Source organism: Armigeres subalbatus, chromosome 3, assembly GCF_024139115.2.
Source record: "Armigeres subalbatus isolate Guangzhou_Male chromosome 3, GZ_Asu_2, whole genome shotgun sequence".
NCBI lineage: Eukaryota > Metazoa > Arthropoda > Insecta > Diptera > Culicidae > Armigeres > Armigeres subalbatus.
The window spans coordinates 122,812,161-122,835,582 of record NC_085141.1 but is presented as its reverse complement, the minus strand read 5'-3'; the positions used below and the strand labels follow the sequence as shown (position 1 = coordinate 122,835,582).

Here is a 23,422-nt window from a genome sequence, read left to right as displayed (position 1 = left end):
TTCTAGCAGACATATTGTCACTATGAATGGGGTTCCAATTAATTGGTCTAGCGAAGCTAAATATTTAGGACTTCTGCTAGATCAAAAATTAACTTTTAACTCACATTGAAGGCCTTCAAGCCAAATGTAACAAATATATTAAGTGTCTATATCCACTTATAAACAGAAAATCAAAACTTTGTCTTAAGAACAAACTTTTGATTTACAAACAAATTTTTAGACCTGCCATGTTGTATGCTGTGCCAATATGGACTAGTTGCTGCAATACCAGAAAGAAGGCACTCCAGAGGATTCAAAATAAAATTTTGAAAATGATTCTGAAGTTGCCTCCGTGGTATAGTACCAATGAACTTCATAGAATTTCTAATATTGAGACATTGCAACAAATGTCCAACAAAATAATTTCCAATTTTAGACAAAAATCGTTGCAATCTTCTATTGCAACGATTAACTCCTTGTACCCTTAGTATAAAATAGGTTAAGTTTAGTTTAAGTTGAAAACATTGTAATTCCTACATGGTTCAATTCAACCAGAGGAAAAATTCTAACTGCCAGAGGCAATTGAAATGTATTAATAATAACTAAAAAGTAACATAGCAAATAAGGATGATAGTGTTAAGAAAACACGGAACACCTAGTCTAAGAGATGAATGCATGTATTAGATAATTAGCAAATAAAATTAGGTAAAAAAAAAAAAAAAAACCTGTTGTAGAAATGGAGAGCTCATCGGAGTCGGATCTAATCAACGTACATTCTGATGTCGACGAATTCGTCTGGGATCTGAACAGCGACGAAGAGCTTTTTGAAGAGCATCCGTTTGCATACACGCTCATTTCGATTTTACTCACCGATGAGTAGTTTTGTATTGCCGTCTCTTTTTATCCCACAGAAATTTTACTCACTTTTTAAAAAAAGTGGAACTACTCAAATTGTGAGTGGTTCCACTTTTTATCAAAAGTGAGTAAAATTTCTGTGGGAAAAAAAGAGACGGCAATAGAAAACTACTCACTATTAAGTAGAAAAAAAAATGAGCGTGTACGAAGAGGATGAAACGACATTTTTTAACAAATCAGGAGATTTTAAGTGGTATTCCGAAGTTCGTAAAAATGATGCAAAACTTGAACGTGACAAAAGTTTCAATCTAAGTTTAAGTAAAATAAGCATAAGAATAATTGTGAATTTATATAATGTCGAATCAACAGCCAATAAATAAATAAATAAATAAATAAAATAAGTTTACCTAAAAAAGCATTTATGGAGTTTTTCGACGAGGAGATGTTAATGCTATAAACAAATACGGAAGCTGCTGCAAGGAGTGATACCAATTATCGTCCCTAAATACACGACATGTTTCGGAGCAAAATCGAAAGTGTCCCCTTTACAGGTTCCCTGGGGGCATTCCGGGCGTCACAAGAGTGGCCAAATTGACCATAGACCACTTTTATAACAACAGCGAGTATATTCATGAAAAATTGTGGAGAAAGAGCCGTCACACGACATGTTACGGAGCAAAATACAAATTGTCCCCTTTACAGGTTCCCTGGGGACATTTGGAAGCTTCCTGGGGATGTCCGTATGGAAGACTAATTTTCGGAAAAATCGCTATGAGACTCGTTATTAGTGTGGCAATATTGTTTTATACTGTTTGATATGGGTTTCATAGAGAAAAATTGAGTAACTGGCGAAATACCCCAATCACCAGTTTGCTGGTACCCCAAGAGAATCTGGAATAATTCCGGAACCATCCAGAAAGTCCGAGAAACTCAGTGTGCAGCCAAAACTAGAATAAAAATTGGACCTTGTGTCAAAATTTCATCAAGATTGAAAAAAAAATAAAAAAGTTATGATTTTTTCAAATATCTCTGTCTTTCAAATGTCGCTGTCTCAAAGAGCCTGGCCTTTTGGGTGTTAAGGATGTTGATCGCTCAAAAGTTCTCACATTCCAGCTTGTCGCCTTTCTTGTAGATGGGGCATATAACCCCTTCCTTCCACTCCTCCGGTAGCTGTTCAGTTTCCCTGATTCTGACTATCAGTTTGTCCAGGCAAGTGGCCAGCTTTTCCGATACCATCCTTACCAGCTGCTTTATTGGTCTTTAGCTGTTGTTAACTTCCCTCAATGTAGGTGCTGGTTGGCTTCTATCGTCCGCTGAACTGACGTAGTCATCTCCTCTGCTACCTTGACTTTCACTGCCTGTACTCTCAGCGCCATTCAAATGTTCCTCGTAGTGCTGCTTCCACCTTTTGTTCACCACACGTTCGTCCGTCAAGATGCTCCCATCCTTATTCCTGCACATTTCGGCTCGCGGCACGAAGCTTTTGCGGGATACATTGAGCTTCTGATAGAACTGATAGAGCGTGTTTCTTGAGAACGGCACAGCTGTTCCATCTCCTCGCTTTCCGCTTTTTCCAGGCGGCGTTTCTTTTCCTGAAAAAGGTGGGTCTGCTGTCTCCGCTTCCGTCTATAACGTTCCACGTTCTGCCGGGTACCTTGCTGCAGCGCGACCGCCCACGCTGCGTCCTTCTCCTCCAGAATCTGTCTGCACTCTTCGTCAAACCAATCGTTCCGTCGACTTCGTCCCATATACCCGACGTTGTTCTCCGCTGCGTCGTTAATGGCTGCTTTGACTGTATTCCAGCAGTGAGCGCAGAACTTTCCAATAAACAATAAACGGTCTAAACTCCTCCTCTTGGCCAACCTGAGCGTTCAAATCTCCTATGATGATTTTGACGTCGTGGCTTGGGCAGCTGTCGTACTCACGTTCCAGCTGCGCGTAGAATGCGTCCTTATCATCATCAGTGCTTCCGGAGTGTGGGCTATGGACGTTGATTATACTGAAGTTGAAGAACCGGCCTTTGATCCTCAACCTGCACATTCTTTCATTGATCGGCCACCACCCGATCACGCGCCTTTGCATATCGCCCGTCACTATGAAAGCTGTTCCAGGCTCGTGTGTGTTGCCGCAGCTCTGTTATATGGTATGATTACCTCTAAACGTACGCACCATTGATCTCTTCCAACAAACCTCCTGCAGCGCTACGATGCCGAATCCACGGTCCTTGAGCACATCGGCGAGTATGCGTGTGCTCCCGATGAAGTTGAGAGATTTGCAGTTCCACGAACCGAGTTTCCAATCGCTAGTCCCTTTTCGTCGCAGTGGTCTTCGCCGATGGTTCCGGTCCGTACTCTCTTGCTGATTGTTCGTTGCGTATGTTTTTTTAAAGGCTGGCTTGCAGGGCCTGACACCAAACCCCCAAATTTCCGGAGGACCATTCCTCCTTATTCCCGGTGGACCATGGTGCACAATTTCACTTAGACTTTCTCGCTGACACTCGGACGATGATCAGCCGCCCCTAACATGGAGAACAGACGCCGTTGTGAGGCGATCCTGAAATGGAGAACAGACACTCAGTAAGATTTGCACCTCCGGAGAGGAGCAACCCCCTCCCCCCCTTCCCTGTCAGCATATGACCATAGTTCCCACCGGGGTTGGTTACCGATCCTACCGATAGGGATAGGAGTTGCTGGGTAAGAGGCTAAGGACCGCGAGATGGGGTCTGTTTTATTCCTTCAGGTACGCGAAGTACCATTGGTACGCTTTACCCAGCATTTGCCGTGCCCCCATAATTATGTGTTCCATATCTAGATGTTTCCCTCTAATATAGACTCATAATACAAGGTAAACAAAACTCAGAAAGCACAAGAAAACCAATAAGAAGTTCATTCTAGCAACCCTATAACCAAAGATCGGCGGAGTGAAAATCTGTCGAAATGGCAACGTATGAAAATGCCTGAGATCGTGAAAATTATACTGGCAGCACTTTTTGCTCGCTTCTTATGGATGCAAAATGTAAACAAGTCGAATTGGAACCGCTTGTAACGGTTCGATTGGAAACAAGATGGCGTCTTCGCCGATCTCTTATTCTAGTATTTCTAGTTCATTCGTAAATTCCATTATGTGCTGGTCTAACACCGTGGAGGTATAATCATAGTAGCCAGAAACAGGAATAAACAGAACAGATGACAGTTAGTCTCGGTGAGTGGAAGACTGGAAGAACACGGATGCAAATAAAGTGCGCTACTAAAAGTATTGTTTCCTGTCATCCTTTATATGTAAACCTGAAGACCCAAAAGTCTACAACTATAACGATTTATTCGTGTCAATCAAATCAACAGAGTTGCCAATGACTTACCTCATCATACCGCAGATTCGGTTCACTATACGTTGCCTCCAGAATCTTGAAGCCACTTAGTCGTCGTTCCTGTTTCCGCTTGGACTTCTCACACACTTCAGCCCCACTCACTGTACCACTTCCAGCGTCACCGACACCAACACTATTATTATCCTCCTGATGTTTCGTGCTACTTCTCAGCTCCTGCAAGCTCCCCCAAATGGCGGAGAACCCCCCACTAAGCCTTTTCGTAGGTCTACTTCTTCGGTCACCTCCACTAGATCCATGTTCGTCTTTACCACTATCCTTGGACTGCTTACGTGCATCGCCCACCAAGGCAACACTGGAGATGTTCTCGAAACTCATCGACATGGGCCGCGACAGTCCAAACACTTTCGGGCTAAGCTTGTAGGACATCAGTTGCGAGCTGGACCTATTGGACGAGGACCCACAAACGGATGCATCGTCCACTGGTTTACCGGCAGCTTCATTTTTATGAGCACAAGCTTTCTTCGATCGTTTGATGGGTTTCGCCGGCTGTAAGAACACGTGTTCCTGCTCGACTGGTGTGAACGGCTTATCCGCCAATAGAGCTAGATCGTTGATGGAGAGCGGGGCTTTCGAGTCGAAGATTTCCCTTTCGAGAGACAAAATCATATCGTCGCAAGATCGAGCGGCGAGCATGCTATTTTTCACGTTATCATTGTTGCAACACTGGAGATCGAGGAATGTTTCTTCGAGCTTGGGAACATCAACGGGGCGTTCTTGAACAACGTTGCCTAAATCGTCGACGGTTTTTCCGGATACCCATCCATCGTCTAGTGTCGCGTGTTGCGGATAAAGCGATTCATACTTGGGGAGGGATTGATCGTTGAAACTGTTGAGAGCGTTGTCTTTACTCGGAGAGCGGTCAGATATGAACGCTTTTGTGTCCGGACGAGCTCGTACCGTTAGACGATCGATCAAACCAGAGGTCGATGGATAATTGTAATCGGCGGATTTTGATTTGCCGTGGTATATCTGAGGACAGAATTGATCAGGACCCAAAGTTGAACGAATATTCCGTATAGGGTCTAATTTTGGAGGAACCTCGTGGATAATTCCGGTGGGACGATTGGGTAATGCACCAAATGGGACAGATTTGCGAAAATGTGCACGAACGTTAGCTATCTGATGATTGGATATACCCGGAAAGTCTACCACAAGAATTCTGTCGGAGATGTTGCGACAGTCATTATGAAACCCAATACCGGAGTCCGAATTGCTAGACGTCGTTGTTATTTCACTGTGATTACTCGGCTGGGGAGAATTTGAGACCAGTAGATCATGAGCATCATCAATAGCTCGTGGGTTCAGACGAGGATCGTTGATTGCTCGATGATAGCCACGTGGAGCTTGATCTAGATTGAGACTTCGTGCCACAGGTGGTTTGCCGTACGGAACACCCTCCGGTTTGATAGGTGCTTTAAGGTTGTACATGCTACGAATGAGATTGACCACGTATTCCGAATTACTAGGAAATTCTAGGCACAGGTTTGTAATTGGATCTTTTGTACAAATTATCTTGAATAAATCAGCCTTTTCTAAATGTATGGGATGATCAACAAGTTTGGAATCAATGACAAACACGTGACAACTGTTGGAAATTACAAGATCCTTCCTTTCATTGAGTATTTCTGAATTTTCACACATTAATCCGTCGGCGTAGATAGCAGATGTAACCAGTCCAAAGTATCTGTTATCATTTTCACTGCTGCTGCTCACGTAATTCAATCGAACTGATGAATATTTGGCAATCACTGCATTGCTAGTATTGATCAAATTTAAACAGGACGGAAGGATCGTCATTAGAACGGTCGTTGGATTCCGTTTCTCTTGTCTCATCTTTCTGATGCAACTTCGAACCGTTTGCAATTTAGAACTTGTCGCTATCTGCTTAGGCATTTCAATGGTACCGAGGTAGCCGACAACTGCTTTGTATTCCAGCAGAACTTCCTGTTCTTCCCGAGTTTGTGACGGTCCTGCTCGAGGTTCCTCTTCCTGAGCGAGTTGAACCGATCGTACCATTGCACTCACATTTGAAATATCACAGCTGTTGCTCGCGTTAGGACTATGAATTACATTGTAAGCCGTTGGAGAATCGTTCACCATTATTGATGCGGCACTTTCACATGTTCCTACCAGATCGGCTGGAGATAGATTGGGCTGTTTCCCAACGACAGTGGTCCGATTGAACTTAGTCTTATGATGGGGATACTTTGGTCGAGCCCTTTGCTGACTGCCCTGAAACAGAATGTCATCATCCGAACTGTCCGAGTAATAATTCTCCGCAATTGCCATCTTAATTGCTCCACAAGTATTTCCAATAAGCTGTACTACAGCTTCATGAGGCAGCCTCGATACGTTCAGACCATTCACCGAGATTAGGAAGTCCCCTGCCCTCAGTCCGGCCAAGTCGGCTGGTGAATTCGCCACAATACACGACAGAATACATGGCTGCTGCCCGGAAATTGTGAATCCGAACCCATTGAATCCTCTGTTGACCTCCACCGTCCGAATGCCGTAGCTGGGACGTTTTTTCCTTCTTCTGTGACCGTGCATTCCGATTGTTAGTTCCCGATCAATTTCCACGATCTAAAAAATCAAGCTTTTTAGTACATTTCCTCAGTGCTTTGGGGAAAATCACGGAAACATGGTAACAAGGCCATACTCATTTCACCCCCGGACTCGATGTTCAATTTGTTGCCTTTCACAAGTAATCCACCGATCGTCGATCGTCCAATTATTTTTGCTGTTGTGAAACACTTCGATGGATGGGCCTGCTGCTGCATTCCTTTCCACTATTTATCACGCATACACATGTACAAAAATCTTTAACTATAGAAAGCTGTCATTATCTTCGAACATTACCCAGGTTCAACAATCTTCTTGTGGACAAAGGCTTTTCATTTTATTCAGCACTGTCTCATACCAAATCAGCTTCACCTTCCAAAACTTGGTACCCTTCAATAGATTCGTTCAGTATTTTGTATTTTGTTACAAGTCACACAATTTCATAATCCAAACTAGCAAAAATTAGACACCAAAACACGCATACAATCGGAATTTTTATGTTTCTGCCTCTCATCTCTCATCCACAATATTCATGACCACGAATGCGATGCTGCGGACCAACCGACCCGTTCCTTGCTGCAGGCGAATTGAAGTCACTGAGACTTTTTTTTGTCTTGCCTTGGCTCCGATATTGTTCAATTTTCAAACGGACTTTTAACCCCAAATTCAGCTTTTATTTTGATCAATTTTATAAACGCCTTCCACTAGGTATTGCCATCCACTGTTTTATTAAGGTTTTTGAACAAAAACAAAACTTTGGGACGGTAATTTTGCACTCGAAATCGCGGGACATAAACACAACCACCTAAACCAGAAAACGAACGACGATCGAGATTTTCTTCGTTGGTTTGGTTTACTTTTCTTCCACCCGTTTCTTTTTGATCTTCTCTTCATTACATATTTTCATCGGCGTGTTTGCTTTGTGCAAAGCGCCCAGCGCAAGCCGTTTGCGTTTGACGTTTGTTTTGGCATCATTATTTTCACTGAAATTCGAAACAATCCAAAATTAAGTCATTTTCACTCAACTTGACAGCTACACGGTTGTTTGCAAAAACCCATTAATGGGTGAAAAAACACCCATTTTCGCTAGAAGTGCCTCTCCCCATTTAATGGGTAAATCCAAAAGATATTTTAGTTACTAGATAAAGATTGTCGCTGTCGTCGCTGTCCGGAACATCTTTTGCTGGCGAGGATAGGGGAGCTAAATGTCAAAGAAGGAAAATCCATGCGATTTGACAGGTATGTACCACACATGTTTCGGACAGCAGAACAAAGGGAACAGTAGCGACAATCTTTATCTAGTAACTAAAATATCTTTTGTAAATCCTGTTTACTCATTAATGGGTAAAAGAGGTTTCTGTCAATAGATGGGTATTATTTTACCCATTAGGAAGAAACAAAATTGCTGGAAAATGGGTAAATAAATACCCATTTTTGAAAACGATTTTGTCTCGCCGCAAGCGAATTTTTCCGGATTTATAATAAATTTTTCAAGTAAATTAAAAATCAGTTAAATTTAAATTTTATTTATCAAATGTATCAACAAGTACATGTATATCAAATACTTCTTAGGGCCGATTTCTTCACCTCCGCTTATACTAATGACACACTGGTGGTATTCGTACCATGGTACAAGTTGTACCACTAGTGTGTCACCTTGTACCATGCTGGTACAACGTGGAAAACCATGGTACAATATGTACTAGGGTATATAACCGTGGTACTTGTACCACCAGTGTGTCTTTAGTATTAGTGCTTAAACCAGGTTTAAAGGCCCAAACGCAATATAACGGAACGGCGACGGAAACGGCAAATTTGACAGAAAATATATGGACTAACTGTCAAATTTTCTGTTTCCGTCGCCGTTCCGTTGTATTGCGTTTGGGGCTTAAGCGTATGGGTAAGCACCGCTTAGGAGTTAAGCGGAGGTGAAGAAATTGGTTCTTAAGGTGCCGTCAGACGTTGCAAGCAAATCACTCGCAACGAGCATTTTGCTCGCAGAAAGTGACAACTGTCGAAAATTTGCCTGTCTGACTACACTGAAAGTGATTGCATGCAAACAAATAACAACTCGTAAGCAAACGCTCGCTTGCAATGTGTGACTGCTAAGCGTTAAAAATTTTCAACTCGCAGAAATGAAATTGGGTTGTTTAGGGGTACATATGTTTTTACATATTCTGAATCTGCATAAAAAACTAAGCCTAACCCCAATTTTTCAGAATTTTTGGAGCCCCGGAACTATTTTTAATTTGCATTTGAAATTTATATGGGACTAAAAATTTGTTCTTATGCTGCATGGGCCAAATGTCATTCTATGAATGTTAGTGTCATTCTATCGATTAAAATGGCTTATTGTTTGCTGTATAAAAATGTAAATAAAAGGTTTACAAACAAAATAAAAATATGTCGGAGATCAGAAAAGCATGCTCTTTATATTAAACTGCAAAAAACTCGATATTTTTCTGAGCTAAACAACCCAATTGCGCTTGCTAGTGCAGCACTAGCAAATTTTTCGCTCGCAAAAGTGAAAATGTTTTCAGGTGGCAGTGCCCGTATAAAAATGTACCATAGAGCTTATCGAACAAACAATACATGTTCCATTTATTCTATGGTAAACAATAAATTCAATGGTATGCGTATTGTTTTGAAATTTAGTATCAAAATTGTATTACTGTTTTACAGTGAGTTTATAGTACAATATATGGTAACAATTTATACTAATGTATTTCTAATGTATTGTAACAGATTTGCTTAGTATCTAATTTTGATGTTTTTAATTTAGTCTGATGGTGTTACTAAAAAAAAACTAGATCCAATATGTATTCCCGGTGAAGGCCGTTTAGTATATAATCCAAGCACAGATCCTCGCACAGATTCCCGCACAGAATAGTAATGAGATCAATATTATTACCATGTTTAAGTTATTCAAAAACTTTGGAAAATCTTTCTGTCGAATTTTGGTGTATTTTAAATAAGAGATATTCATAATCATCCTTCCTCCCTCCCCGCGCATTGAAAGTTCATAGGAATATTTATTTTCAGTATCTTAACATGTAAGCGCATACTCGTTTTGGCTAATATGTGCTTTAGAAAATTTCACACAGTTGTTATCTCTTTTTGAAATAATAATATCCCACCCAACTCATAATTATTTTACAAGATCCAAAGTAATAGCGTGAATATTATCATGTTATTATTGTACCTAACATTTGTAAAAACGACATGCATTCCCTTCAGGCTCTTCAAATCCTTCTACAGAACATTATTGATTAGCTTTGTGCAAGCGCAATGATGAAGTTTTCTTCGAAATAGCATTGCAATAATTGGTTTTATGCCGAGAATAAGAGTCCCTGCCGGGAATTTCCAATCGTTATCATTCGGTAGTGGTACCTACACAGAAAAAACAAACATTATTTTTACAAATATTTTGAGCTTTCTATTTAAAAAGTAGCTAGTTTTCTTGAAAATAAAAGTTTTTTTTTCGGAAACGAAAGTTTTGCTTTTGGAAAAAAAATATTTTTCGTCGGGTTCCAGTATAAATTTAAAAGTTCTTCTTTTCAATCCAAAAACTGTTAAACGATCATTTCCCCAGACGAAAACATATCTTCTTTGACAGATAGTAGTTGCGCAAGAAAGAGAGGAAACTTGTTTACACTGTTTGTTTTATACTTGCGCGAAAAAACAGTTCGTTGTGGAATTTAGCACGGTTTTGTGTTTTGTACAAGTCCCGGAAAAAGTACGTCGAATAAAAATGGTACCCTTAATACATCCATCATCATTGCCAGAAAACACCAAACAGCATTGCCAAACGTGTTACAAGGGTTACAAGTCCGTAACGCTGATAATCTTATGATATCAAAAGGTAGGTGTTATTTACGATAACAAAAAGAGAGGCAGGCGTTTTGATCATATAAATAGAAGTCACAGTACCGGGGCTGGTTGGCATTGCGATCAACACGATATTTATTTCCTTTCTTTTCTTATGCATTTATAGATACATATTATCACCGAGAGGAAATTAATGTTGCAATCCCCACAGATAGCTACGAAGTGCACATTCATCTTGTCCAGGAGCTGAATCACGGACTGTGGGAGATGCCGCAGCTTGCACCGTCGGAGAGTAGTGAGGAAAAATGTTCAACATAATGAAATAAAATGTAAAAGATATACATTTGATTTGATTATTTATATTTAAGATGGAGAAATGACTAAGGGGTAGAAGGAGGGGAGGGGGGTTTACTTTAGTTGAAATGAAGATATTTTGCTCTATTTGTTACAGTATAAACATTTTGCATTTGACAGTTCTACTATTTAATTTTGAATGTTCAAACTTTTAATTTCAGAGCGGCATGCCACTTTTGGTCCATGGTTGTTGAAAAAGTTTGCGTACTTTTATTATGAACATGTGGTACTCTCTACGAAAAAGAACCAACGTAACTTTTTAAATTTACCAATGGTTTTTTTAATTTTATTATTGAATTTTCTTTCTGTGTATTCTCAAAGTATTATATGATGGAATAACTATGTCGTTATCTTTGTCGTCATCCTTAGAGTTTTTACTCATAATACAGATAATAAAAAAACACACCTTTACAGTAGAATTTTCGGAATCGTAAATCCACCTGACGGTTCTTCATCATTTGGCCATCAGGGAAATATATACTATAGTGATGGAATTAACATCCTACAATCGATTAAACATAATTTAATATTTTTATCTCTGACGCTAGATTGGGCAAGTGAATTGAACAAGTTATTTGACTGGTACGTGAATTAAACATCTGAAAAACTCTATAATTCACTTCAATTGAACCAATATTAAAAACGTTCAACTTGGTTACTCAATTGAATTCAACAGAACTATTCAAATCACTTGCCCATTCTAAAACATTACATACCTGAAAAACATCTTCGCTGCCAACTCAATCCCCTCTAACGATCTCTCATGGACCAGTGAGGAAAGACACAGGGACACACACAACACTACAAACCATCATTGGTTCGAAACGCAAAATTTAAATAAATGCAAAAAAATAAAGAATGTAAACATGTCAAAATATTATTTTTGGCGGAATCAACTTTTAGTTCTGCTTTACCGACCTCGCATCCAAACTGGAAGAAAAATGTGAAATATGTCACACATTTTTTTCCAGCTTGTAATATTTCATACAATAGAAAAACATTATAGTCTATAGTTTTTCAAATAAAAATGTATGGAAAAATGCTAAATTTTGTATTGTTACGATGCTTAACCACCCGTATATTCTATTACGAAAACTTCGATTACGATTCATTGAATAGTTCATTACAATAAATCGTATTGTGATTCTACAGTTATGCCAACATTAAAATTTAATGGAAACCTATTGTTTTCAATAGTAATGTTACATTACGTTAAATAGTTTTTGTATTATATTTTTTATTCGGGTGTTGCACTGCAAAAATAGGAATGAAATTAGATTCTGTGGCCGAAAAACAAGTTTTTCGTTTTTGTTTATATTTGCATGAGAGTAAATCTGGCATTTGCTAAAAGTAAAAAACTGCTACGTGTGACTGCAATTGCAAGTGCTCTCAGAAATCATTCGCTCGCACGAGTGATTTGCTTGCAACGTCTGACGGAGCCTTAACGCTGTATAGTCCGCACCTAAACTAAGCCGGGGTCAACCAGGCGAATAGCCAGTTAGTATGACTTTTAACCTATTTGGTATTTAATTTTTTCAGAGTGTAATCGTGTATTTTTCTATATAGTAATGTCGAATTCGTTTTTAAACCTGGGTCAGTGCCAACCCGAACCCTGAATAAAAAAACATTTTCAGGTCCATCTGTCATTGGATATGTTGGTGTGCGTAGCATCGTGTTTGTTTTGATTTGAAACATATGATCCAGGACATCCAGTGCACTAGCAGTGCGTTGGCCTTGACTTATCAGTACATGATAAATAAAAGTGTTCAAGTGCGTGAACTGTTTTTGCGGATAATGGAATTTACTTTTGGGCGGCGGATATATGTATTTAATTATTTACACTCAGAAGCATGTAATAAAAATTCCTCCTGATAAAGGTAGCCTCACACCTCGGGAATATTTTCCGCCGGATTTTCAATGGGGCCGGGATTTTGATTTTTCGTGCCCTTTCAATAGTCCAACATAGAAAACATAACAACGTTTTGCTCCGGAAGTTCCTTCAGGAATACCTCCCACTACAACACTCCCCCCCCCAGGTTTCATCTCTACATGTTCCTTGAGGAAATCCTACGAAAGTTCCTTGTGGATTTTTCCGGAAGTTCCATGAAAGATTCCTCAGAAAGTTCCTTGAAGGATTCATTCGAAGGTTGAAGGATTTCCTCCGAAAGTTCGTTCAGGATTGTCTCCAGAAGTTCCTTCGGGATTTCCTCCGGAAGTTGCTCCAGGAAATCCTTATAAGTTCCTCCGGAAGCTCCACCAGGAACTCCTCCGGAAGTTCCTTCAGGAATTCATCCGAAAGTTCATTAGGAATTTCTTCATTAATTCATTCAGGAATTTCTTCGAAAAACTTCCTGCTTCCTGGAGGAGCTTCCGTAAGAATTTCTGTTTTAGCTTCCGGTGAAACTGGTGAATGACTATCGGGGGAATTCCTGGAGGATTTTGCGGAGGATTTCTTGGAAGAACTTCCGGCAGAACTCCTCCAAGAACTTCCAGAAGAGCTACTTCCCTTCCAGAGGAATTCCTCAAGGAACTTCCGGAGGAATTCCTTAAAGACCTTCCGGGGGAATTCCTTAAAGACCTTCCGGAAGAATTCCTCAATAAACTTCCAGAGGAGTTCCTAAAGAATCTTCCGGAGGAATCCCTAAAGGAACTTCCGGAGGAATTCCTCAAAGAACTTTCCAAATTAATTCCTGGAGCAACTTTCAAAGAAAATCCTGGAACAGTATTCAAAGATATTCCTAGAAGATTTTCAAAGGAATTCATCTCGAAGGGATCTCTTGGAAAAAAAATATGGAGGAATGCCTGAAAGATATCAAGACAAGAATTCAAGAAAGAATTACTGGAATAAAATGCTGAAACGCACGAAAGAGTTTTTGGAATAATTTCAAAAGAAATTCTGCATATTATTAAAGAAAGAATTCTATTCGGTATTCCTCAAATATATTTGTCTGACAATCCGCTAAGATTTTGTGAACGGGTTTCGAGGAGAATTTCCAAACTAATTCCATCCACCGACCTAATTTAGAACACAATCTGTGAGGAAAACCCTGAACGAACGTATGAATAATTAGTAATAATAACAATTATTTTTTAAACTGAATCTAGACAACAGTACCGGATTAATTTCATATAAAACTACAATAATAAATATAACGAAATTCCTGAAAAAAAAATTCAACGCGCATTTTATTTGAATAACAGATAGTTTCGTTTTTCCCTCCTGCTTGTTTATTCCGCCCAGTCCCACGCACTCATATGGTTTTGACAGTTGAAGTACAGTTGTATTGGTGAACCCAGTGCGAAACCGTGAAACAACACAGTGCGAACCCGACAGCTTTGGGGTTGGAACTAGGGCGAACCTAGTTCCAACCTGAGCGAATAAAAAAACACTTTGACAGCACTTAGGTTGGAACTGGTTCCAACCTAGGTTGGAACTTTTTAAAAACGAATTCGACGTAATATAGCTATAGCGTAATATTTCAAAACCCCTTCGGACGCAATGGAGTGCGGCAACGGAACGGCAACGGCAAGCGGTTTGTCGACGGTTTGTACTAAAAAAATTCCGCATCATTGCCGCAGTTGCAAAACGCAATGCATGCGGATTTGCCGGACAGATTTTATATGACGTTTCAAGTTTTAAAGGAATTCTGATTTTTTCAAAGATGATTTTAATTATTTCTAGAGACGATTTAATTTCAATTATTTAAATAAACTTTTAAATTAATTCTAATTGATTCAGTGACTGCTTTAAATATATCAGAACCTCGATCAGAACAGTAGGAATACTATTTTTTGATGTCTTGAACCGCCGGCAGTTCCTGCAGGAACTGCAGAGGCTCAAAAGTATTGTACATAATTCCAATAAGGAAGCTCCATCACCAATTTCTCCAGAAGATCCATCACAAATCCCTTCGAAAGTTCCTTCAGGAATTGCACCGGAAGTTCATCAAGAAATTGTTTCGGAAGTTTTTGCTGAAATCGCTCCGGATATTTCTCTGGAGAAACCTCCAGGAATTCCTTTGGAAGTTCCTACATGAAGATGTTCCAGAAATTTCTTCGGAAGTTCCTTATAGAATTCCCAGGAAGTTTGTCTAGGAATTCCTCCGGAAAATCCTCCAAAAAGTTCACAAATTCCTTCGGAGTTCCTCCAGCGCTTCTTTCGGAAGTTTCTTCGGAAGTGGCTCCAGAAATTGTTCCAGGAATTCCTCCAGAAGTTCTTCCAAAAATGCCTCTGGAAGTTCCTCCATGAATTTCCCCAGAAGCTCCTCCAGGAATTCCTTAAGTTTCTTCAGAAATTCCTTCAGAAGCTCCTGCAAAAATTCCTTCGGAAGTTCCTCCACGAATTCCTCCGGCAGATCCTCCAAGAGTTCCTCAAGAAATTCCGCATGGAGTTCCACCAGGAATTCCTCCGAAAGCTCCTCCACGAATTCCTCCCGGATGTTCCTCAATATTCTGTCGAAAGTTTTTCCAAAAATTCCTTCGGAAATTCCTTTAGGAAATCCTTCGGAAATTCCTCCAAGAGTTCCTCTGGAAATTCCTACAGAAGTTCTTTCGGAAGTTCCTCTAGGAGTTCCTCCGGAAGTTCCTCCAGGAGTTCAGCCGGAAATTCCTCCAGGAATTTCTCCGCAAGTTCCTGCAAAAATTCCTTCGGAAGTTCCTCCGTAAATTCTTCCAAAAGTTCCTTCGAAAGTTCCTCCAAAAGATCCTCCGGAAGTTCGAATGCTTCTCCACGAATTTCTCCAGGAATTCCTCCGCAAACTCCTCAAGATTCCTTCAGAAGTTCCTCTAGTAATTCCATCAGACATTCCTTCGAAAGTTCCTCCATTAATTTCTTCGGAAGTTCCTCCAGTAATTTGTTCGGAAGTTCCTTAAGAAGCTCCTTCAGGAATTCCTTCAAAAGTTCCTGCGAAAATTCCTTCGGCAGTTCCTTCGTAAGTTTCCCCAAGAGTTCCTTCGAAAGTTGCTCCAAGAGTTCCTCTGGATGTTCCTCTAAGAGTTCTTCAGTAAATTCCTCCAAAAGTTCTTCAAGAAATTCCTAATGGAGTTCCACCAGGAATTCCTCCGAATGCTGCTCCACAAATTTCTCCGCAAGTTGATCATGATTCCTTCGGAAGTTCCTCCAGTAAATCCTCCAAGAGTTCCTCCGGAAATTCCTACAGAAGTTCTTCCAGAAATTCCTCCGGAAAATCCTCTAGATTCCTTCGGAAGCTCAGGAATTCCTTAAGAAGTTCCTCCAGGGATTCCTTCGGAAGTTCCTCCAGGAATTCCCCCAAAAGTTCCTCCTGAATTCCCCGGAATTGGTCCTGAAGTTCCTCCCGTAATTCCTCCTGGAGTTCTCCCGTATTTCCTCCGGAAGTTCCTCCAGGAATTTTTCCTGGTTCCTCCAGGAATTCCCCGGAAGTTCCTCCAGGAAATCCCCGAAAGTTCCTCCAGGAATCCCACGAACGTTCTACAGGAGAACCTATGAAAATTCATCCAAGATTAAAACTGGAAAGAACTCCCGATATTCCACCGGAAGCTACTCCTATATATCTTTGGAACGGAATTTCTCCTTGGAATTCCTGGAGGAACTTCGAGAAGAATTCCTAGAGGAACTTCCGGAAAAAACCCTGGAGGAACTTCCGGAGGAACTTCAGGTGAAACTTTCGGGGGAAATCCTAGAGAAACTGCCGGATGAATTCCTGGAGGATCTTCCGGAGGAACTCCTGAATTCCTGGGGGAACTTCCGAAAGAATTCCTGGGGGAACTTCCGAAGGAATTCAGAGGGAACTTCCGGGGGAATTCCTGGAGGAACTTCCGGAGGAATTCCTGGAGGAACTTTCGGAGGAATTCCTGGAGGAACTTTCGGAGGAATTCCTGGAGGAACTTTCGGAGGAATTCCTGGAGGAACTTCCGGAGGAATTCCTGGAGGAACTTCCGGAGGAATTCCTGGAGGGACTTCCGGAGGAATTTCTGGAGGAACTTCCGGAGGAATTCCTGGAGGAACTTCCGGAGGAATTCCTGGAGGAACTTCCGGAGGAATTCCTGGAGGAACTTCCGGAGGAATTCCTGGAGGAACTTCCGGAGGAATTCCTGGAGGAACTTCCGGAGGAATTCCTGGAGGAACTTCCCGAGGAATTCCTGGAGGAACTTCCGGAGGAATTCCTGGAGGAACTTCCGGAGGAATTCCTGGAGGAACTTCCGGAGGAATTCCTGGAGGAACTTCCGGAGGAATTCCTGGAGGAACTTCCGGAGGAATTCCTGGAGGAACTTCCGGAGGAATTCCTGGAGGAACTTCCGAGGAATTCCTGGAGGAACTTCCGGAGGAATTCCTGGAGGAACTTCCGGAGGAATTCCTGGAGGAACTTCCGGAGGAATTCCTGGAGGAACTTCCGGAGGAATTCCTGGAGGAACTTCCGGAGGAATTCCTGGAGGAACTTCCGGAGGAATTCCTGGAGGAACTTCCGGAGGAATTCCTGGAGGAACTTCCGGAGGAATTCCTGGAGGAACTTCCGGAGGAATTCCTGGAGGAACTTCCGGAGGAATTCCTGGAGGAACTTCCGGAGGAATTCCTGGAGGAACTTCCGGAGGAATTCCTGGAGGAACTTCCGGAGGAATTCCTGGAGGAACTTCCGGAGGAATTCCTGGAGGAACTTCCGGAGGAATTCCTGGAGGAACTTCCGGAGGAATTCCTGGAGGAATTTCCGGAGGAATTCCTGGAGGAGCTTTCGGAGGAATTCCTGGAGAAACTTCCGAAGGAATTCCTGGAGGAACTCCTGGAGGAACTTCCGTAGGATTTCCTGGAGGAACTTCCGTAGGAATTTCCGGAGGAATTCCTGGAGGAACTTTCGGAGGAATTCCTGGAGGAACTTCCGGAGGAATTCCTGGAGGAGCTTCCGGAGGAATTCCTGGAGGAACTTCCGGAGGAATTCCTGGAGGAACTTCCGGAGGAATTCCTGGAGGAACTTCCGGAGGAATTCCTGGAGGAACTTCCGGAGGAATTCCTGGAGGAACTTCCGGAGGAATTCCTGGAGGAACTTCCGGAGGAATTCCTGGAGGAACTTCCGGAGGAATTCCTGGAGGAACTTCCGGAGGAATTCCTGGAAGAACTTCCATAGAAATTCCTGGAGGAACTTCCGGAGGAATTCCTGGAGGAACTTCCGGAGGAATTCCTGGTGAAACTTCTGGAGGAATTCCTGGAGGAACTTCCGGAGGAATTCTTGGAGGAACTTCCGGAGGAATTCCTGGAGGAACTTCCGGAGGAATTCCTGGAGGAACTTTCGGAGGAATTCCTGGAGGAACTTCCGGAGGAATTCCTGGAAGAACTTCCGGAGGAATTCCTGGAGGAACTTCGGCAGGAATTGCTGGAGGAACTTCCGGAGGAATTCCTGGAGGAACTTCCGGCGGAATCCCTGGAGGAACTTCGGGAGGATTTCCTGGAGGAGCTTGGGGAGGAATTCCTTGAGGAACTTCCGGAGGAATTCCTGGAGGAACTTCGGAAGACATTTCTGGAGGAACTTCGGAAGACATTTCTGGAGGAACTTCGGAAGACATTTCTGGAGGAACTTCGGAAGACATTTCTGGAGGAACTTCCGAAAGAATTCCTAGGGGAACTTGCGAAGGTTCCTGGAGGAACTTCCGAAAGAATTCCTGGAGGAGCTTTCGAAGGAATTTCTGGAGGAATTTCCGAAGGAATTCCTGGAGGAGCTCTCGAAGGAAGTGGAAATTCCTAGCGGAACTACCTAATTTATTAGAAACTTTTTTTCAAATTAATTTGTTTAATTTTCGATTTTCATTTCCATTCAGAGTAATTTCCTTCGGAGTTTCAGAAAGTTTTCTCTTGATATTTGAGAGGAATTTTCTTGGTATTTTTTTGGAATTTCATAGAACTTTTTCGTTACAAATCAGTGGAAATCCCTTGTAGATTCAGAATAATTATCCAACAAAGCTAATTTTCATGGTAAATTAAGTTAATTTTCATGGTAAATTAAGAGAAAATTTTACATGGAATTTTTCTCGGAAATACAAAGGATCTGGGAACTCAAACTCACAATTCCAGGGATTTAATTTGGATGAATAGTGGATGTTCTATTGAAATTGGATTTAGGGAAGATCCATTAATTACGTAACGCAAAAAAAATGGATATTTTCAACCCCCCTCCCCTCTATGTCACACTTTTTGTATGAAACATCTAAAAATTTTGTATGGATCGTCACACTTTGCTGAACCCCCCCTCCCCCCTCTAAGCGTTACGTAATTTGTGGACGCTCCCTTACAAGTAGAACGGCGATTTTATGATTAATAATATAATCATTATTGTTTCTTCGAGGTTTTCACGATTTCCATAAATAATTTTATTCATTTTCAGCAATCCAGTTTAATCAAGTGGTCCTGATTATGCTTTCTCTGAAGTTCTCTGCTACTGAAAATATAATACAAATTTGAATAAAATCACTTCATGCTAAAAGTAAACAAATCTTTCCGCAATACCGCTGCCGCATTTTTTGAAAATTTTCAAAAAATATGCGGTTTTAGTACATTCCGCATTTGCCGTTACGCACCATTGCGTGCCGTTCCATATACAGCCGTGTATTCAAAAGTGACAGCTGCCGCATCCTGCCGTTGCCGTTCACTGATAAAAAAATACACGTTCGATTCATGTTTTTCGGAATATGGATATTTTCAATCGGCTTACACCATCAAGTCTGGTGTACTTCACATCGATGACATGTTCTTCACAAACTCATTTCATATGTCAATGTTTATGTCGTATTCCATACTTGTTCCACCATAATATGATGTGCATATCAATGGATACCGATAACAAATACACATTGGTCGTATATGTTCCAAAATGTGAATATTTCATTTCAATTTACACCATGGAGTCTAATGCATTTCACATCACTAAGATGTTCTTCACAAACTCAGTTCAAATGTCATTATTTATAGCAATTTTCATACTTGATACACCACGATTTCTTATGTTTGTCTATGAAATGTTATAAACTTTCTCAAACTAATAAGAGATGCATTCAAACAAACTTAATTGTGTTACTTTTTCAACGAGAAAGCACATGGTTCGAAAAAAACGCTGTAAACTATAAATAATTTCTCCGATGAACATGGACGAAATCAGGAGTAAAATCGGTAGGTTGATAGTTCCACCATTGACGAATACATAGACGGAGGGGTGGCCATTTTTCCGGGCACCACTATATACCCCTGGGGAGTGACGGATTACAATTATTACAATCACTCGACCATTGAGAAGCCCCTCAATTCGAACCACGTCAGTTTGACAACAGTTGTTTTTGGCTACGATCAGAGTCTATTGCATCATGACATCATCTGTCATGACAGTTCAATGTTTTTCCCTCGCGTGTCGCACAACTTTTTCGGTTGATTTTATTCATTTTATTTAAACAAAGTGTTTGCTTGTCGTGAGCATTGTTGATGTTTTGACCATTTATCTGCTACTCGGAAGAAAGAGTACGCACCCCGAGTCCGACGGCTCCCGGCCCGGATCGTCTCTGTCACTACGTAATATCGCCGGCAATGAGGGTGCCGCCGCTAGTTACCCCCAAGAGCAAAGTCCCAGGTACCGAGGTGTGCATCGAAGTATAATATTAATATCTGCATCGAGCACAAAACCTATCAAACGAGCCTCCAGTGGCAGTGTAACCTTACGTGTCGGACCGACAGCAGCAGTGACCGCTGCCTGGTGGCGGTGGCAACAACGCGATGCATCGGCAGCCATTGGGTCCGGTCCCACGGCGGTTGACAACTCCGGCAGTAATAATCACAGCTCGAAGGCCAGCAGTGGCATCTCGGAACGGATGTCAGTTAGCAGTAATTTCAAACGACAGAAGAAGGAGAACACTGCCAGATTAGCCGCACAAAACCAGAGGCCGGCGTCGAGCATAACCAAACCGCTCCAAACCATTCACATCGGCAGATAATTCATCGATCTCCAGCCCGGCGAAACCGCGTAGCACCAGTTCGACTCCGGCAACGGCAACCGGACGGTTGGGCCCAGTGCCGGCGGCATGATGCCAAGGCGGTCCACGACGCTGTACGAGAAGACGTCCTCGACGGAAAAGACAAATGCCACCACGGATAACACCATGGTGAATCTCAATAGTCTTACACCAGCCGTTAATTATTCCAGACAACCGGTTGCATTTCCCAGGAATATTCCATCGCGATCGATTTCCCACTCGGGTCAATCCAGATCCCGTAACAGTACGACATATGCCATTGCCGGAACCAACGTAGGCGACTCACCAACGTAATCGGCAAAACTTTCCTGCAAAGACTTACTACCAACTCCAACACACGATTCGAATGTCCTGCACCAACAGGAACGAAGTAAATTTGTTGTTTTGCGTGTGCAATTTATCGGAAAGCACGAAAAGGAACCGCTGGCAGTTAGGTTTATTGATATTGGAAGGAATTTAGAAACGCTCAGGAATTTTACAGAGAAAAAACTATCTCGTTTTAATTTGAATTGTGTGTTAATGTTAATGAATTTCCCCAGGATTCCTGAAAGAATCCTCCGGCTTGAATGGTTGAATGATTGGTTGCTTGATTGGTTGATTGGTAAGTAGGCTGGTTAGTTGATTAGTTGTTTTGTTGGTTGCTTGAAAGGTGGATTAGTTGATTTCTTGGTACATTGTTTGCTTGGTTGATTGGTAGCTAGCTTGAATGGTTGGTTGCTTGATTGGTGGGTTGGTTGATTGATTAGATGCTTATTGGTTGGTTAGTTCATTGGTCTTCTTCTTATTGGCATTACATCCCCACACTGGGACAGAGCCGCCTCGCAGCTTAGTGTTCATTAAGCACTTCCACAGTTATTAACTGCGAGGTTTCTAAGCCAGGTTACCATTTTAGCATTCGTATATCATGAGGCTAGCACGATGATTCTTTTATGCCCAGGGAAGTCGAGACAATTTCCAATCCGAAAATTACCTAGACCGGCACCGGGAATCGAACCCAGCCACCCTCAGCATGGTCTTGCTTTGTAGCCGCGCGTCTTACCGCACGGCTAAGGAGGGCCCACTAGTTCATTGGTAGCTTGCTCAAATGGTTTATTGGTTGGTTGATTGATTGGTTTGTTGCTTGATTGATTGGAAGTGGGCTTGAATAGTAGGTTGCTCGATTGGTTAGCTGGTTACTTGATTCGTTAGTTATTTGATTGATTGGTTGCTTTGTTGGTTGAATGGTTAGTTGCTTGATTGGTTAGCTGGTTACTTGATTCGTTAGTTATTTGATTGATTGGTTGCTTTGTTGGTTGAATGGTTAGTTGCTTGATTGGTTAATTCGTTGCTTGATTGATTGGTAGCTTCCTTGAATGATTGAATGTTTGGTTAGTTGGTTGAATGGTTGGTTGGTAGCTTGCTTGAATGGTTGGCTGCTTGATTGGTTAGTTGATTACTTGATTCGTTTGTTGTTTGATTGATTAGTTGCTTGATTGTTTGGTTGGTTGATTGGTTAATTGGTTGCTTGATTTATTGATTGGTAGCTTGCTTAAATAATGGTTGAATGATTGGTTGGTCGGCTGGTTAGTTGATTAGTTGTTTTGTTGGTTGCTTGAATGGTGGATCAGTTGGTTGTTTGGTTGGTCTATTTGTTGGTTGGTTTATTGATTGTGTTTTGATTGGTAGCTCGATTGGTTAGTAGGTTACTTGATTCGTTGGTTATATTGTTGATTAGTTGCTTGCTTGATTGATTGATAGCTTGCTTGAATGGTTGGTTGATTAATTAGTTGCTTGGATGGTTGGTTGATGGGTTAGTTGCTTGATAGGTTTGTTAGTTCATTAGTAGCTTGCATAAATGGTTGATTGCTTGATTGGATGGTTGCTTTATTGATTGGAAGTGGGCTTGAATGGTTGGTTGCTCGATTGGTTAGTTGGTTACTTGATTCTTTACTTATAAAGTTGATTGGTGATTTGGTTGCTCGATTGATTGGTTGCTTGATTTGTTCTTCTTCTTCTTATTGGCATTACATTCCCACACTGGGGCAGAGCTGCCTCGCAACTTAGTGTTCATTAAGCACATCCACAGTTATTAACTGTGAGGTTTCTAAGCCAGGTTACCATTTTTACATTCGTATATAATGAGGCTAAGACGATAATACTTTTATGCCCAGGGAAGTCGAGACAATTCCCAAATCCAAAAATTGCCTAGACTGGCACCGGGAATTGAACCCAGCCACCCTCAGCATGGTCTTGCTTTGTAGCCGCGCCTCCTACCGCACGGCTAAGGATGGCCCCTGCTTGATTTGTTAGTTGGCTGAATGGCTGGTTGCTTGATTGGTAGTTGCTTGGTAGGTTGGTTGTCTAATTGGTTTATTGTTTGGTTAGTTCTTTGGTAGCTTGCCTAAATGATTGATTGCTTGATTGGTTGGTTGATTGGTTTATTGCTTGATTGATTGGATGGTTGCTTAATTGATGGGTTGGTTGATTGATTAGTTG

General features: G+C 41.5%; 2 protein-coding genes and 1 pseudogene across 4 annotated transcripts in view; 2 read left to right on the top strand and 1 right to left on the bottom strand.

Moving 5' to 3' along the window:
* Positions 1-7,636, bottom strand: part of LOC134227123 (regulator of G-protein signaling loco) — a 152,300-nt gene extending 144,664 nt beyond the window's left edge. Inside the window, exons 1-2 of one of the 3 annotated variants that reach the window (XM_062708401.1) lie at positions 6,882-7,636; positions 4,193-6,805 (exon numbers count right to left, since the gene is read on the bottom strand). In XM_062708401.1, coding sequence (XP_062564385.1) covers positions 4,193-6,772 — 2,580 coding nt within the window. In that variant the 5' untranslated portion in view covers positions 6,773-6,805; positions 6,882-7,636. Of the gene's footprint in view, positions 1-4,192 lie in introns of all 3 variants that reach the window. The other 2 variants (XM_062708399.1, XM_062708400.1) reach the window with 2 other exon arrangements.
* LOC134227125 (uncharacterized) overlaps positions 1-23,422 on the top strand; it is a 197,099-nt gene that overhangs the window by 140,050 nt on the left and 33,627 nt on the right. The window lies entirely within an intron of this gene.
* Positions 14,466-21,416, top strand: LOC134221949 (uncharacterized; annotated as a pseudogene).